The sequence below is a fragment of the Stigmatopora nigra genome, chromosome 4, assembly GCF_051989575.1.
Source record: "Stigmatopora nigra isolate UIUO_SnigA chromosome 4, RoL_Snig_1.1, whole genome shotgun sequence".
NCBI classification, from domain to species: domain Eukaryota; kingdom Metazoa; phylum Chordata; class Actinopteri; order Syngnathiformes; family Syngnathidae; genus Stigmatopora; species Stigmatopora nigra.
Window position 1 is genome coordinate 17,470,371 of NC_135511.1, and position 12,142 is coordinate 17,482,512.

Consider the following 12,142-nt stretch of genomic DNA (forward strand, 5'->3'; position numbering starts at 1 on the left):
TTAGAAGGATTCAAATGATATTTTACTCGATAATTTTGATATGAATGTTTTCCATATTTCTTTTTTCAAGCGTTTAACAACAGAAAAAAACGACAGAAACACTTATTTGTCTTTCCCACTGAATAAAAATAATTAAAAAGTTATTTATAATAAATGTGGTGGAAAAATGAACATCTATAAATGAATGAATTCACCAAAAATACAAAAAAAAAAAATAAATACAGTCATTTCAACCATTAAATGAGTGAAATATACTGTATACATTGCAATAAGCAAGTATAATGCAACTTACCCAGCACCAATACTTTAATCCATATAAAAAAATAGAACTACATTTCCAATGTATACTATTTACACTGATTTCCAGAAGTAATCTCTAATAAATTATCTTTGGGGTCTTCCTCGGCCACGCCCCCTGCCAGGTCCAGGTTGAGGTCCCCTAACATTTCCAGGAGGCGGAGCTCTACGTCCAGGTGGGCGAGTCACCGCCCCCTTAGAATTGGACACAGCCAATGACGTGTCTTTTTGCAGGTTATACCCATTCCCGTTTAATTTTGGAGACTTTTCAATGACAACTTCTGAAAATTAGAGATAAATAAAGTTAAAATATATTATTAAAGTGTATTTGTGTGTTTATGTGTACCAGGTGGGTTAAAATCTTCCTCAATCTTGGCTGGAATCAAAGATTTATCTGGCAACAAGTCCTCCAAGTCCTTCATGACTTGATTGGTACTGTCTTTGTTGTTCCTACGGTTTTTTTCCTCATCTCTGGCCTAATGGTTTGAGAAAATCAGGGTTTATTTCAGCAAAAAAAATGAACAAATTGTAGCATTAAAAAAATGGCGAATACGCACCATTTGCATTTTCTTTTTAAGGTCTACATTGGCTTGTTGATATCCTTTTGACACAGCGTTAAGATAATAAATGGCCAGCCTAAAATGGCACAAGAAGCACAAAAATTAAATACAATTCAGAAAAATAAACAACTGCACTTTACAAAATGACCACTAGATAAACTCTGCCTCATAAAGTGGTCATTTTTTAATTATTTTTATAGTTTTTGTTGCTATTTCCAACACTTTCTCAACCACTAACCTGCACATTAACCTTTAAAATCAGCTTTATTTTGCATAATCCATTTGATTGACAGTCCATCCTTAAAAATGACAATATTCAATTTATACTTACACCATCAGAAGCACAGCAGGCATAATCAATCCAGGATTGGTCGCATGAGTGAATATATTCCCAATGAAAGCGGGAAGATCCTGGTCTACGGTTTCCATGACGACGTCGTACATCTTCACTTGGCCACTACGAGTCAAATAAAACCAATGTCATGTAACTTTGACCTTTGGATGAACACAAAATATTCTTCGACTCAACCAACACTGTCAATATGTCTTACCTAAAAGGTCCGCAGTCAAACGAGGGTGATAGAGTCATGATGGTGTAGACCACCGGAAGGAGGCTGAGAAAGAGCACGAGGAGCAAGAGTCCCATGTAGAAGTTGTTGGAGCGCGAGGCCTTGAAAACTCGCTCGTGAGGAACGTTACAGGCCATCACAGCCCAACATTGGTAGTACATCGAACATAGGAGACGTAATACGTTGAGACCCACCAACCCAGGGGCGTAAAATGCCCCCATCCTAAGTGAGAAAAAGCAGGGTTGGCAAAAAGAAACTACTACCAGGTTATTCCCCATAAAAACGTCTTGTGTTCACCATATCATTCCTTGATTGAAGACGAGGCCCAGGACGTTGCCGCTGATGTCAAACTCGCCGTAAGAAGGCTGGCGTGAACACAAGGAAATGGCGAGGATTTTAATATATGCTAAGTACCTCTAATATTGCGGCTAATGTAGAACAAACATGGCCGCGACAATTGAAAAATCGCCAATTAATTATGACTTATGTTTTCGTGCCTAGACAGAAATACAAGTGCAATATTAAAGTGTATATTTATTATATATTATAGCTATAGTACCGCAATATGTATGCATGCATGTACATCTGTTTATGTATGTATATATGTGCTTATATATATGTACGCGTATGTATGTGCACTTATCTGTATGTGTATGTGTATATATATGTATATACACATATGTGTACATATGTGTATGTGTATATATATGTATATACACATGTGTACATGTGTATGTGTATATATATGTATCTACACATATGTGTACATATGTGTATGTGTATATATGTGTATGTGTATATGTATGTGTATATATGTGTATGTGTATTATATGTGTGTGTATATATGTGTATGTGTATATGTATGTGTATATATGTGTATGTGTATGTGTGTGTATATATGTGTATGTGTATATGTATGTGTATGTGTGTGTATATATGTGTATGTGTATATGTATGTGTATATATGTGTATGTGTATGTGTGTGTATATATGTGTATGTGTATATGTATGTGTATATATGTGTATGTGTATATGTATGTGTATATATGTGTATGTGTATATGTATGTGTATATATGTGTATGTGTATAAATGTGTATATGTGTGTGTATATGTGTGTATATGTATGTGTATATGTGTGTATATGTATGTGTATGTGTGTATATGTATGTGTGTATATATATATATATATATATATATATATATATATATATATATATATATATATATATATATATATATATATATATATATATATATATATATATATATATATATATATATATATATATATATATATATATATATATATATATATATATACACATACACACATATATACACACATATATATATATATATGCACATACATATGGAGTTTTAGTCTAAGTCTTTTGTCTTCTTGTGGCCATAGGTGTATTGTTCGCAATATTCAAGGGATTACTGTACTTTAAAAACGTCTCTGCGGCTGCAACTGTAATTAACTTAGGGATGATCTGTCTCGGCGCCACTTTCAGGAGATATCACGTAACGTGATGCGATTGGCTCTCCGAGGACCTTCAATAATAGAGTAGCGGTACGCCATTAACCTAGTAAGAACTCACAAATCCGGCCTCCAGGTCCCAACACCAGCAATAGTTGAGGAAGCGGACAATGACAGCTCGCAGAAAATCCCCGATCAGAATTGTCAAGTAGTTGACTTGCATGTCAGACACGATCAGTTTGACAAATTCCTGCAAAGGAGAACTCATTAAAAACAGGAAGAAGTGATGCTACGGCGTTGTTTTTACTAACAATGCCAACTGCGGTCTCCCAGCACGGCCCCCTGATGACGTCGGCAGGGTGAATATCGGGAGGAGGCACGTCAGTGGTGTTGAAGTACATGCTGTAATTCCTGGTGTACTCTGTCAAAGCCCACTCTGTGACATTTTTAATCGCCTTTTCACTCTCCAGCTAGAAAATCCAACGTACAAATTCACTTTACATACAACATGTGTCAAAGTGGCGGCCCGGGGACCAAATCTGGGCCGCTGCATCATTTTGTGCGGCCCGAGAAAGTAAATCATTTCTGTTTTAGGATCAAATTAAAATGAAGAGTATAGATGTATATTACATTTCCTGATTTACCCCCTTTTAAATCAATAATTGTCATTTTTTAATCTTTTTTTCTGTTTTTAGTAAAAAATAATTTAGTAAAATCTAAAAATATATCTAAAAAAAGCTAAAATAAACATTGTTTTAGATCTATAAAAAACTGAATATTCAGGGCTTTTAATCCAGTCCTTTTCATCCATTTATTAAATACAAAATCTAAATATTATATCTAAAATAGTCCGGCCCACATGAAATCAAGTTCCCACAAAAGAAACTCAACAACAAACAGTATACAGGACAAAGAATGCATCTTTTCCAAGCTTACCTTTGCAGTGACCTCATCAAAAAGCGCAAAGAGAAAAGTGTAAAGATTCCCCAGGAAGAGTGCAAAGATCCTTCCCAGTTGCCACTTGAGTGCAATCCGGGGGTGATAGTCCTCCAGTTCGGCGATACTTTCAAAAAGAGGAGGACACACTAATCCCAGCAAGGACATGACAAACTCCACCTGCCGGAATATCCACAGAAACACAGATTTTCATCCTGCACAGCAACAGCAAAGCGACATAGACGTTCAACTTGCCTCATTCTTTTCAAACCAGGACAGCTCGTCATTATCCATGTCGGCAAATTCCTGGGAGCGTTTAACCACAAAATAAATGAGGTAGCCACTTCCTCCGAGGCTACATAGGATAAGAACGTTGGCAAGAACCCTAAGGAAACGACGGAGATGGACGTTTTCATCCTTTTGGTTTTCTTGCTCATCTACAATGGATTCCTGCCAGACACGTTGAGGTAGAAAATTACAAAAAAAATGGTTTAAAACATCCAAAAATCATTTTTTTGGGTACCGTATTTTCTCGCATATAAGCCGTCTCCGTATATAAGTCGCACCCCACAATTTCTCTCGTATAAGCCGCCTCCTGATTCATAATTTTTACCTCTATATTCATGGTTTTAATAGGGAGTACAAATGTATTACTTTGAAGGGAAAATCTTAAGATTTTTAAAATACTGTAAAAATAGATTTTTTTAATTTGACATTTCTAAAATGTTGCCTGCATATAGACAAATTTAAAAAGGTCATGTGAGCAGTACAACCAGAAAGTGTGTCCCTAGTGGTTTAGTTTGTAATTCTAGGTAAGAAATAAGTACGTTTTTTCACATTTTATGCAAGATACGTTTTTTTTCTTAATATTTTTTTTCCTAAACATCAACATAATAATAAATAAATACATTTTGTTAAGCGTTTTATCTGTTTATCTTTTCTTTATTTTGAAAATAAATCGTCCTCATTGTCTTGTGTTATGGCGTTTTGTGCATGTCAAGTCTAATTTATGCGCATATAAGCCTTACCCTCGATTCAGTCATTTTTTTAGCAAAAAATATGCGAGAAAATAGAGTAATGGTACAATCCTCTCACCTTAAAGCTGGTAGTAATTGAGGCATACTTATTATCTGCTGTCTCTGGGTTTCCAATAAGGTAGTCCCAACTGGTAAACATCTTCCAGGAGAAGGTGAACTCTCCCTCTTCGGCGCCATCGCCTCCTTCATTGGAATTACGAGCCATGCTAAACCCATGAAAAAATGACATTTTTGATTCCGGTGACAGCAGCTAAAATGTATCAATTTCATAATTTCTTACGTTCTGATGACAACCATCAAGCTGTAGCCAAAGATACCCACGCCGACCAGCAAGTACGACAAGGGTAGTCGAAATTGCAACACACCAATGGTCCGTTGATGGTCGTAGAATCCGTAGAATAAAAAAGAATATTTACAGTAACCCTGTATGCATGGAAACATCACAAAAAAATAGCCAATACAAATAAAAATGAGAAATTATGTTGACATGTGTGTATAGAGCATTTTCTGGCCAATTATCAAAGTAAAAACCCCACAAATGACAAAAACTAGACCCAAAAAGTCACCGGATCACAACTTTTTTTTAGTTTTAGGCTAGGTTTGAGCTTGAGTTTGAATAATTTAATAAAGGACATCACATTATAATGAAGATATATACCTATGTAAATATGTAAGATTGTAGTTGAGGGCTAATTTCCATTTTTAGTCCCTTTTTTTAGTCCCTTCCATTTTTAGAAGTTCACACATGTCAATTGGTATTGAGTTCCAGGTATGAAGAAAGAACGTGCTATGGCTAATTTAGCACTCTTTTTGAAGGGAACTACACATTCACCTCTAGAGCCAGCCCTTGTTTTTTCATCTTTACTTTCTACCATATTTAAACACAGACTAACATAAAATATCCCCATTGAAATACTCCATCATGAAATTTGTTGATTACACTCCTGAGAGTCGAATTTCCATGAAAATCGGATCCTCACCCCAAAATCGAAGAGCACGGAAAAGTCCATAGCTTTGGCCTGCTCCTCTCGGGGAACTGTTTTCCTCGGAATAGAGCCGTATGGTAGACCCATCAGGATCTAATAAAACACAAAAAGTTGGTCAGAGTGGATATGAAATATTAAAAAAGTATTAAATACCAAGAGTCGTACCTCAGGCAGTACCACCAAGCCGAACATGAACCCGAACAGAACCAGATTCAGTCCATACATCCACCTCAAGAATATAAAGTAGGATGCAACAGAGGACCCAAAATGACCTGTAAAAACATTAGTTAATTTATTAATTAAGCCAATAGTAACAGAAAAGTATTCTCAAGGCGATACCAACTTTCAACTTCCTTTATCTTCCTCTCCCATGGAATGCAAGCCGTTTTGAAGTTGTCGAAATCCCGTTTGAATTTGATGAATTTCTGTTCATACAACAAAAAAATCCCATTCCGATTTAGTTTGAATGATTTTGCGGTCAAACGCCACAAAAAAACAGATTACCTTGGTCATCATAACCTTGAAGGCGTAGAGTTTCCTGCCCTTGCCTTTCCCGAGAGCTCCTTCGAACTTTTCAATAAACTCCTGCGCTTCCCTAGTGGACGAACGTAAAAAGGCCAGAGGTTAGAAATGGATCCCGACCAGCAATTAGCGAGTGAACTGAGACGATGGACGGGATGAGTTACTGATGGATTGGGTTTTGTGTGTGTGGTAACAATAGCCGCGATGACCGTAACGGGTCAGAAAGCGTAACACGGTGGACACCCCGACTGTGTCAAGTTCCTGAAAAAGTTACAACTCACCTAGTAGTATCTTGTTTCTCTTCTTTGAGCTTACTTACATTCCACTATACTTTCACACATTGTCAATATAGTCTCATTGTAATCTTCATTTACTGCAAAAAATGGTTAATGACTACGAAAAAAAAATTAATTTGAGAGCCTCACTGCATACTGTATGAAAAGTACTGTATTTTTACGACTATAAGGCGCACTGCATTTAAAGGCGCACCCTCAATGAATGACATTTTAATGTTTTCCATATATAAGGCGCACTGGATTATTTTGGAGAAAATCTAAGACTTTTAAGTGTGCCTTATAGTCGTGAAAATACGGTAATAAAATGAAAGTATTGTACATGCGGTGTAATCAACTGGAAAGCTCACAAAAAATTGTTTCAAAAATGCTAAAGAAAAACTGATTATAAAGTTTCAAGAGGAAAGTTTAAAATGAAAGAAGCAGCTTTAATATGCACAGTCGTCATCACATGTACAGGACATACGTGATGGTAAGCCATTAATAAAAGTGAAATGAAAAATGGTGGGTCCCCGGACGTTTTGTCCCCCGGACGTTTCGACCCCCGGACGTTTCGTCCCCGGACGTTTTGTCGACCAAACGTCCGTCCGACGAAATGTCCGGGGACAAAACGTCCGGGGACGAAACGTCCGGGGACGAAACGTCAGGGGACGAAACGTCCGGGGACGAAACGTCCGGGGACGAAATGTCCGGGGACGAAACGTCCGGGGACGAAACGTCCGGGGACGAAACATCCGGGGACGAAACGTCCGGGGACAAAAATGGTGATAGCTAAATGGACTGTCTTTGAAAAGTGGCAGGAGTTAAACATGAAGTGCTGTATTTTGTTGTTTTTTGGGGGGTATTTGCATTGTTTACTTGAGCAAGACAAGTCTCCTCTTCATACGCCACGGTTTATTCCGTAAAGTGGCGATGAGTTTCTTCTTCTCCTCCACCTCTTCCTTCAAGGCGGCCATCTCTCCTTCCGACAAAGATTCGTCATCAGAATCAGAGGAGGAAGAAGAGCTGCCAATAAAAATAAAAAAATCTTAAATTACATTTTAAGGACCCAAAAAGCATTGATTTCGGTCCTTTTTTATCAACTTGCTTTCCAGAGAGTCAAATTTGAGAGAATCTCTCAGAGAATACTGCACCTGCTCAACTTTCCCTTCTTCTTTTTGTCCTTTTGGCCATTTTTCTCATTCCCTTTTTTGCCATTAGCATTTTTTCCCTTCTTCTCCGCACCTTTGTCCTTCTTGGACACTGTCTTTCCTCCCCTTTTCTTCCTCTGGCCATCCTCTTCCTCTTGGCTTTCATCCTCGCTATCCTCCCTTGCCGTTTTTTTCTTTCTGGAAACTTTGGAGCTTCTGCCATCGTCCTCGTCTTCATGGATATCGCGACGTTGCGCTTTTTTCTTTCTTCCTCTGTTCTGTGGTGCCTCATCTTTTTCCTCCTCCTCCTCATCTTCGTCTTCGTTACTGTAACGCTTGGGTTTACGCTGCGGGTGGGCTCTTCTGTTTTTCATTCGTTTCCTTGCTTCTTCTGGAAAAAAAATCCAAAATTGACAAAAAAACACTTCTTTTTTTTTAAATATCAGTCGATATCGATAATAATTTGAAACTTCCAACTTCTGTGAATAAGTAAATAAAGGACTACCCTATTTATTCAAATATGAAAGTACAGTAATCCCTCGATTATCACGGCTTCACTACATCACATTTTTTTATTCTGGGAGAATTTTTTTTTGTTAATTATTTTTCTGGTGAGTTCATAAAAATGTGAAAATTCACGCTGAAATTCACAAGCGGAAGCCACTTGAGACCATTATTTTTTAATTTATCATAAACCAAGAACAAACATTATACGTCAAAGTAATAATAAAATTGCAAACAACTGACCCAATAGGCAAGTATTAATGTAAGATATTAACAGTTTTCTAGCTATAACCAAATTAAAAATGCAAAATAACAAACTATTAGACTGCAAAAAAAGACCAAAGTCCCAGAATCAGTCAAAAAATGTGACTTTTAGTCCAGAAAATACGGTATTTAAAAAATATAGCGATGATTCTCACAACCTATATTGCATAAGGACAAATCTACAGTTAAACTTTATTCGTAAAACGTTGCGACAAGAAACACCGTACTGCTGCTCTTTAAATACTCAAATTGGCAAATAGGAGCAAGGTATTTCTTTTTTTTTTTAAATGACAATAGTGTATAAAGTAAAAGTGAAAGTAACTGACCTTCACTTCCACTGTCAACTACAGCATCCACCTCCATGCCAACTGGAACAAAAATAGATAAATAAATAAATAAATATATCATCTCGAGGTTTGCAACATGGAGTTTGTTATTAGTTTTTTGAAAGAAAAACTTCTCACCATCTTCAACATCAATAGCGGTGGAATCCTTCCTCTTTTTCGGAGGCATTTTGAGTCCTTCATGGATGGTGTCTTGGTCCTATTTTCTGTTCTCTCTTCTGTTGTGTCCTCCCCATCTAAAGGTAAGACAATTTGCACGCAAACACACCCACGAGCGCCCCAGAAACTGGCCCACTGTTTGGACTCCTCCTTGACAACCATCAAAGACACAAAGACACATCAGAGAGGAGCCAAAAGAAGACGAATTGAGTCAAAAATGGGAAAAATTGTATGTCTTTTGCTCTTATTGACCTGAAAGTGAGATGCCAAAGTAAATCTGGAATAAATACAAAGAAAAATTGGATGACAGAAACAGTTTAGTGATTCATTTTAAACACTTTTTTGAAATTAATGGTGTTAAATGTTATTAATGGAAATCCCTACATATTTTCATAACTAAAATCTTCAATAGCGAGTTCAATATCACACTTTTTTAATAGAACATAGAAAAAATTGAGGAGTAAATAATGGACAAAATGAAATAAATAAATAAATACATATTAAAATAAATATTACAAATATGTCATAGATTATTTTTATTCTAATTATAATATGATTTCATTATTACTCATATTCCTGCTAATAAACATATCATTTGCCTCCGGTTGGATATTTTGGCAGAACACATTGGGAATTGAACCCGCGAATGCGGAACTGCGAGTCAAAAATGTTAACCACTTGACCACCGTGCCACAAACAATGCAAGAAAAAAAAAAAAAGATAACCCATTAAAATAACCGATATTTTAATGGCTTATTACCACATTTAATACCACTTTTATCTCTTGAATACCTATTTTAATCAATGCATGACACATTGAAGTATTTATTGATGACATTCTATCCCATTTGATGCTTCGTAAAGTAAAAGTAATGCTAAGAAAATACTATGTTGTGACAAGTATGCTACAAGCTTTATTGTCAAATGTCAGATCAGTCCTTGTAAATAATTCAATGAAACAAGAGATGTTGTTAAGCCTTAACCCCAATAAGCAAGCTGTCACTGGAAGCTCCTCCCACATTTTTGCCAACTACATCTCATGTTTATTTTGGACCCAAAAAAGTCAACTTACTTGACGCTAAATAACATCTAAAGCCGTCAATGGCAGTAAAAGATGAGCAACCACAGCCAGTTTAAGCCAATTGGACATCTACCATTGTCAATCGCAAGCCAGCATACCTGGCAACCTCTACATTTTTCCCGCATTTTTACATTTTTTTGCTCATTTCCACTTATATATGCAGTATAAAAACTTTTGTATAGAATTTTTAGGGTACCTACAGGTCAAATTTTGTATTTTGAAGGGCTTTTTCTACCAGATTTTTCTTGTTTTTTTGTCGTTTCGGGCCTGAATCTCCGCAAAAAAATCAGTGTATCATGCACAATAATGGCTTCCTCTCCACTTCATCAATATTGAGTACATTGAGATGTCTGTTGTTGTCCAGAGAAAGTTAAGATATCAGATGCTAGATCCGTTTCCTGGCACGACTACGGATGTGGAATTGTGTACTTGGCTTCAATCCATACGCGTATCAAGTCCTGCTTATGTGTGTGTTTGTGTGTTATCGTATTTCTCTGGTCAAATCGTGTACTTGACAAGTACTTGCCGTGTTCAGGAGGCATTCAAGACAGCTGCTTCTCAAATAACTCTGGTTAATAACAAATATTAGATGTTTACTTGCCGTGAATTCCAGATAGCTACATGTAAGTCAACACCTGATTAATGCTATAAATGATTTAAATATAGATGATTATTAGTCTAGCCACACTCACTTATTTTGTGTACTGCTTCGGTTCCTGCGGTTTGCTTCTTCTTTCTCTTGCTCTCCTCGTTTTGCTTGAAATAGAAAGACAGACATTTTTAAAAAATATATATAAATAAAGAACAAACATTATACATTAAAGCAATGGTGTCAGACTGGATTTCATGTATGCCGGACCATTTTAGATATAATATTTAGATTTTTCTTTTATAAATGGATTAAAAGAACTGGATTAAAATACCTGAATATTCAGTTTTTTTTATAAATCTAAAACAATGTTTATTTTAGCTTTTTTTTAAATATAGTTTTAGACTTTACAAAATGATTTTTGAACTAAAAAATTGATTAAAAATAATAATTATTGATTTAAAAGGGGGAAATCAGGAAATTTAATATATATTTATAGTCTTCATTTTAATTTCATCCTAAAACAGAAAGTCGGCACTCATGATTGACTTTCCCGGGCCGCACAAAATGATGTAGTGGGCCAGATTTGGCCCCCGAGCCGCCACTTTGACACATGAGAAGTAAAACTTGAACAACAGGAAAAAGTCTTCCCATACAAAAGTTGTTATACAGCCTACACAATCTGAAGTGATCAAAAATGTATATAAAATACAGGAAAAACACATAAATTGACAGTTATGTTTTACCATGTGTAATTTCTTCTTGAGCTCAACATTAGCTTCTTTGTAACTTTTTGAAGTAGACTGCAGGTAATAGATGGCCAACCTATAAAATAAAGGCGAAAACATTGAATTTCTCATCCAACTAAACATTTAAATCAGAAAACCAAATGACCAAAATAGACATTAACATCAGTTAAACTCACACCATCAATAACATGAAGGGTAGAACCAGTCCAGGATTGGAAGTATAACTGAAAACTTTCCCAAACCAGGCAGGAAAGTCTGACTCCACAGTCTCATGAATGACATCGTACATACGATTCTTTCCACTGAAAAAAAGGCATATAAATATTTTATATACCGTATTTTCACGACTATAAGGCGCACTTAAAAGTCTTAAATTTTCTCCAAAATAGACAGTGCGCCTTACAATCCAGTGCGCCTTGTATATGGAAAAAACAGAAAACCAAAAACGAAAAAAACACCACTGTCGGATATTAAAAAAAACATAAACGCCTGAACTGAATACTCAATACTGTTAAATATACAGATGCCATCTTAGTTTACAACATCTTCCATCTTATAGCTCCTCCCCCACTGTGAGATTTTATACAAAAAAATCTAAAACATCAACAATGGCTGGCTCTAGAGGTGACTGTGACGCGAGT

At 36.1% G+C, this 12,142-nt stretch overlaps 2 protein-coding genes across 2 annotated transcripts in view; both read right to left on the reverse strand.

Moving 5' to 3' along the window:
- Positions 1-384: 384 nt before the first annotated feature.
- On the reverse strand, positions 385-9,324 carry tmc2b (transmembrane channel-like 2b). Its single transcript, XM_077715521.1, has 20 exons — positions 9,044-9,324; positions 8,906-8,947; positions 7,815-8,202; positions 7,540-7,686; positions 6,371-6,461; positions 6,210-6,291; positions 6,032-6,138; positions 5,861-5,959; positions 5,161-5,303; positions 4,939-5,086; positions 4,099-4,293; positions 3,844-4,023; positions 3,219-3,377; positions 3,029-3,157; positions 1,724-1,791; positions 1,409-1,648; positions 1,189-1,314; positions 855-933; positions 644-773; positions 385-578 (listed from the first exon to the last, which is right to left on the reverse strand). The coding sequence occupies exons 1-20, from the start codon at positions 9,090-9,092 to the stop codon at positions 385-387; spliced, it is 2,796 nt and encodes a 931-aa protein (XP_077571647.1). The 5' UTR covers positions 9,093-9,324.
- A 612-nt stretch (positions 9,325-9,936) lies between these two features.
- tmc1 (transmembrane channel-like 1) overlaps positions 9,937-12,142 on the reverse strand; it is a 37,007-nt gene continuing 34,801 nt past the window's right edge. Inside the window, exons 19-21 of the mRNA XM_077715069.1 lie at positions 11,678-11,803; positions 11,499-11,577; positions 9,937-10,919 (exon numbers count right to left, since the gene is read on the reverse strand). Coding sequence (XP_077571195.1) covers positions 10,842-10,919; positions 11,499-11,577; positions 11,678-11,803 — 283 coding nt within the window. The 3' untranslated portion in view covers positions 9,937-10,841. The remainder of the gene's footprint in view (positions 10,920-11,498; positions 11,578-11,677; positions 11,804-12,142) is intronic.

Coding starts and splice junctions, on each gene's coding strand:
- tmc2b (XM_077715521.1), bottom strand. CDS start 9,092: ATGCCTCCGAAAAAGAGGAAGGATTCCACCGCTATTGATGTTGAAGAT. Junction 8,203..8,905: donor AGTTGACAGTGGAAGTGAAG/GTCAGTTACTTT, acceptor TTTTTTTTCCAG/AAGAAGCAAGGAAACGAATG. Junction 6,462..7,539: donor AGGAGACTTGTCTTGCTCAA/GTAAACAATGCA, acceptor TTCGTCCACTAG/GGAAGCGCAGGAGTTTATTG.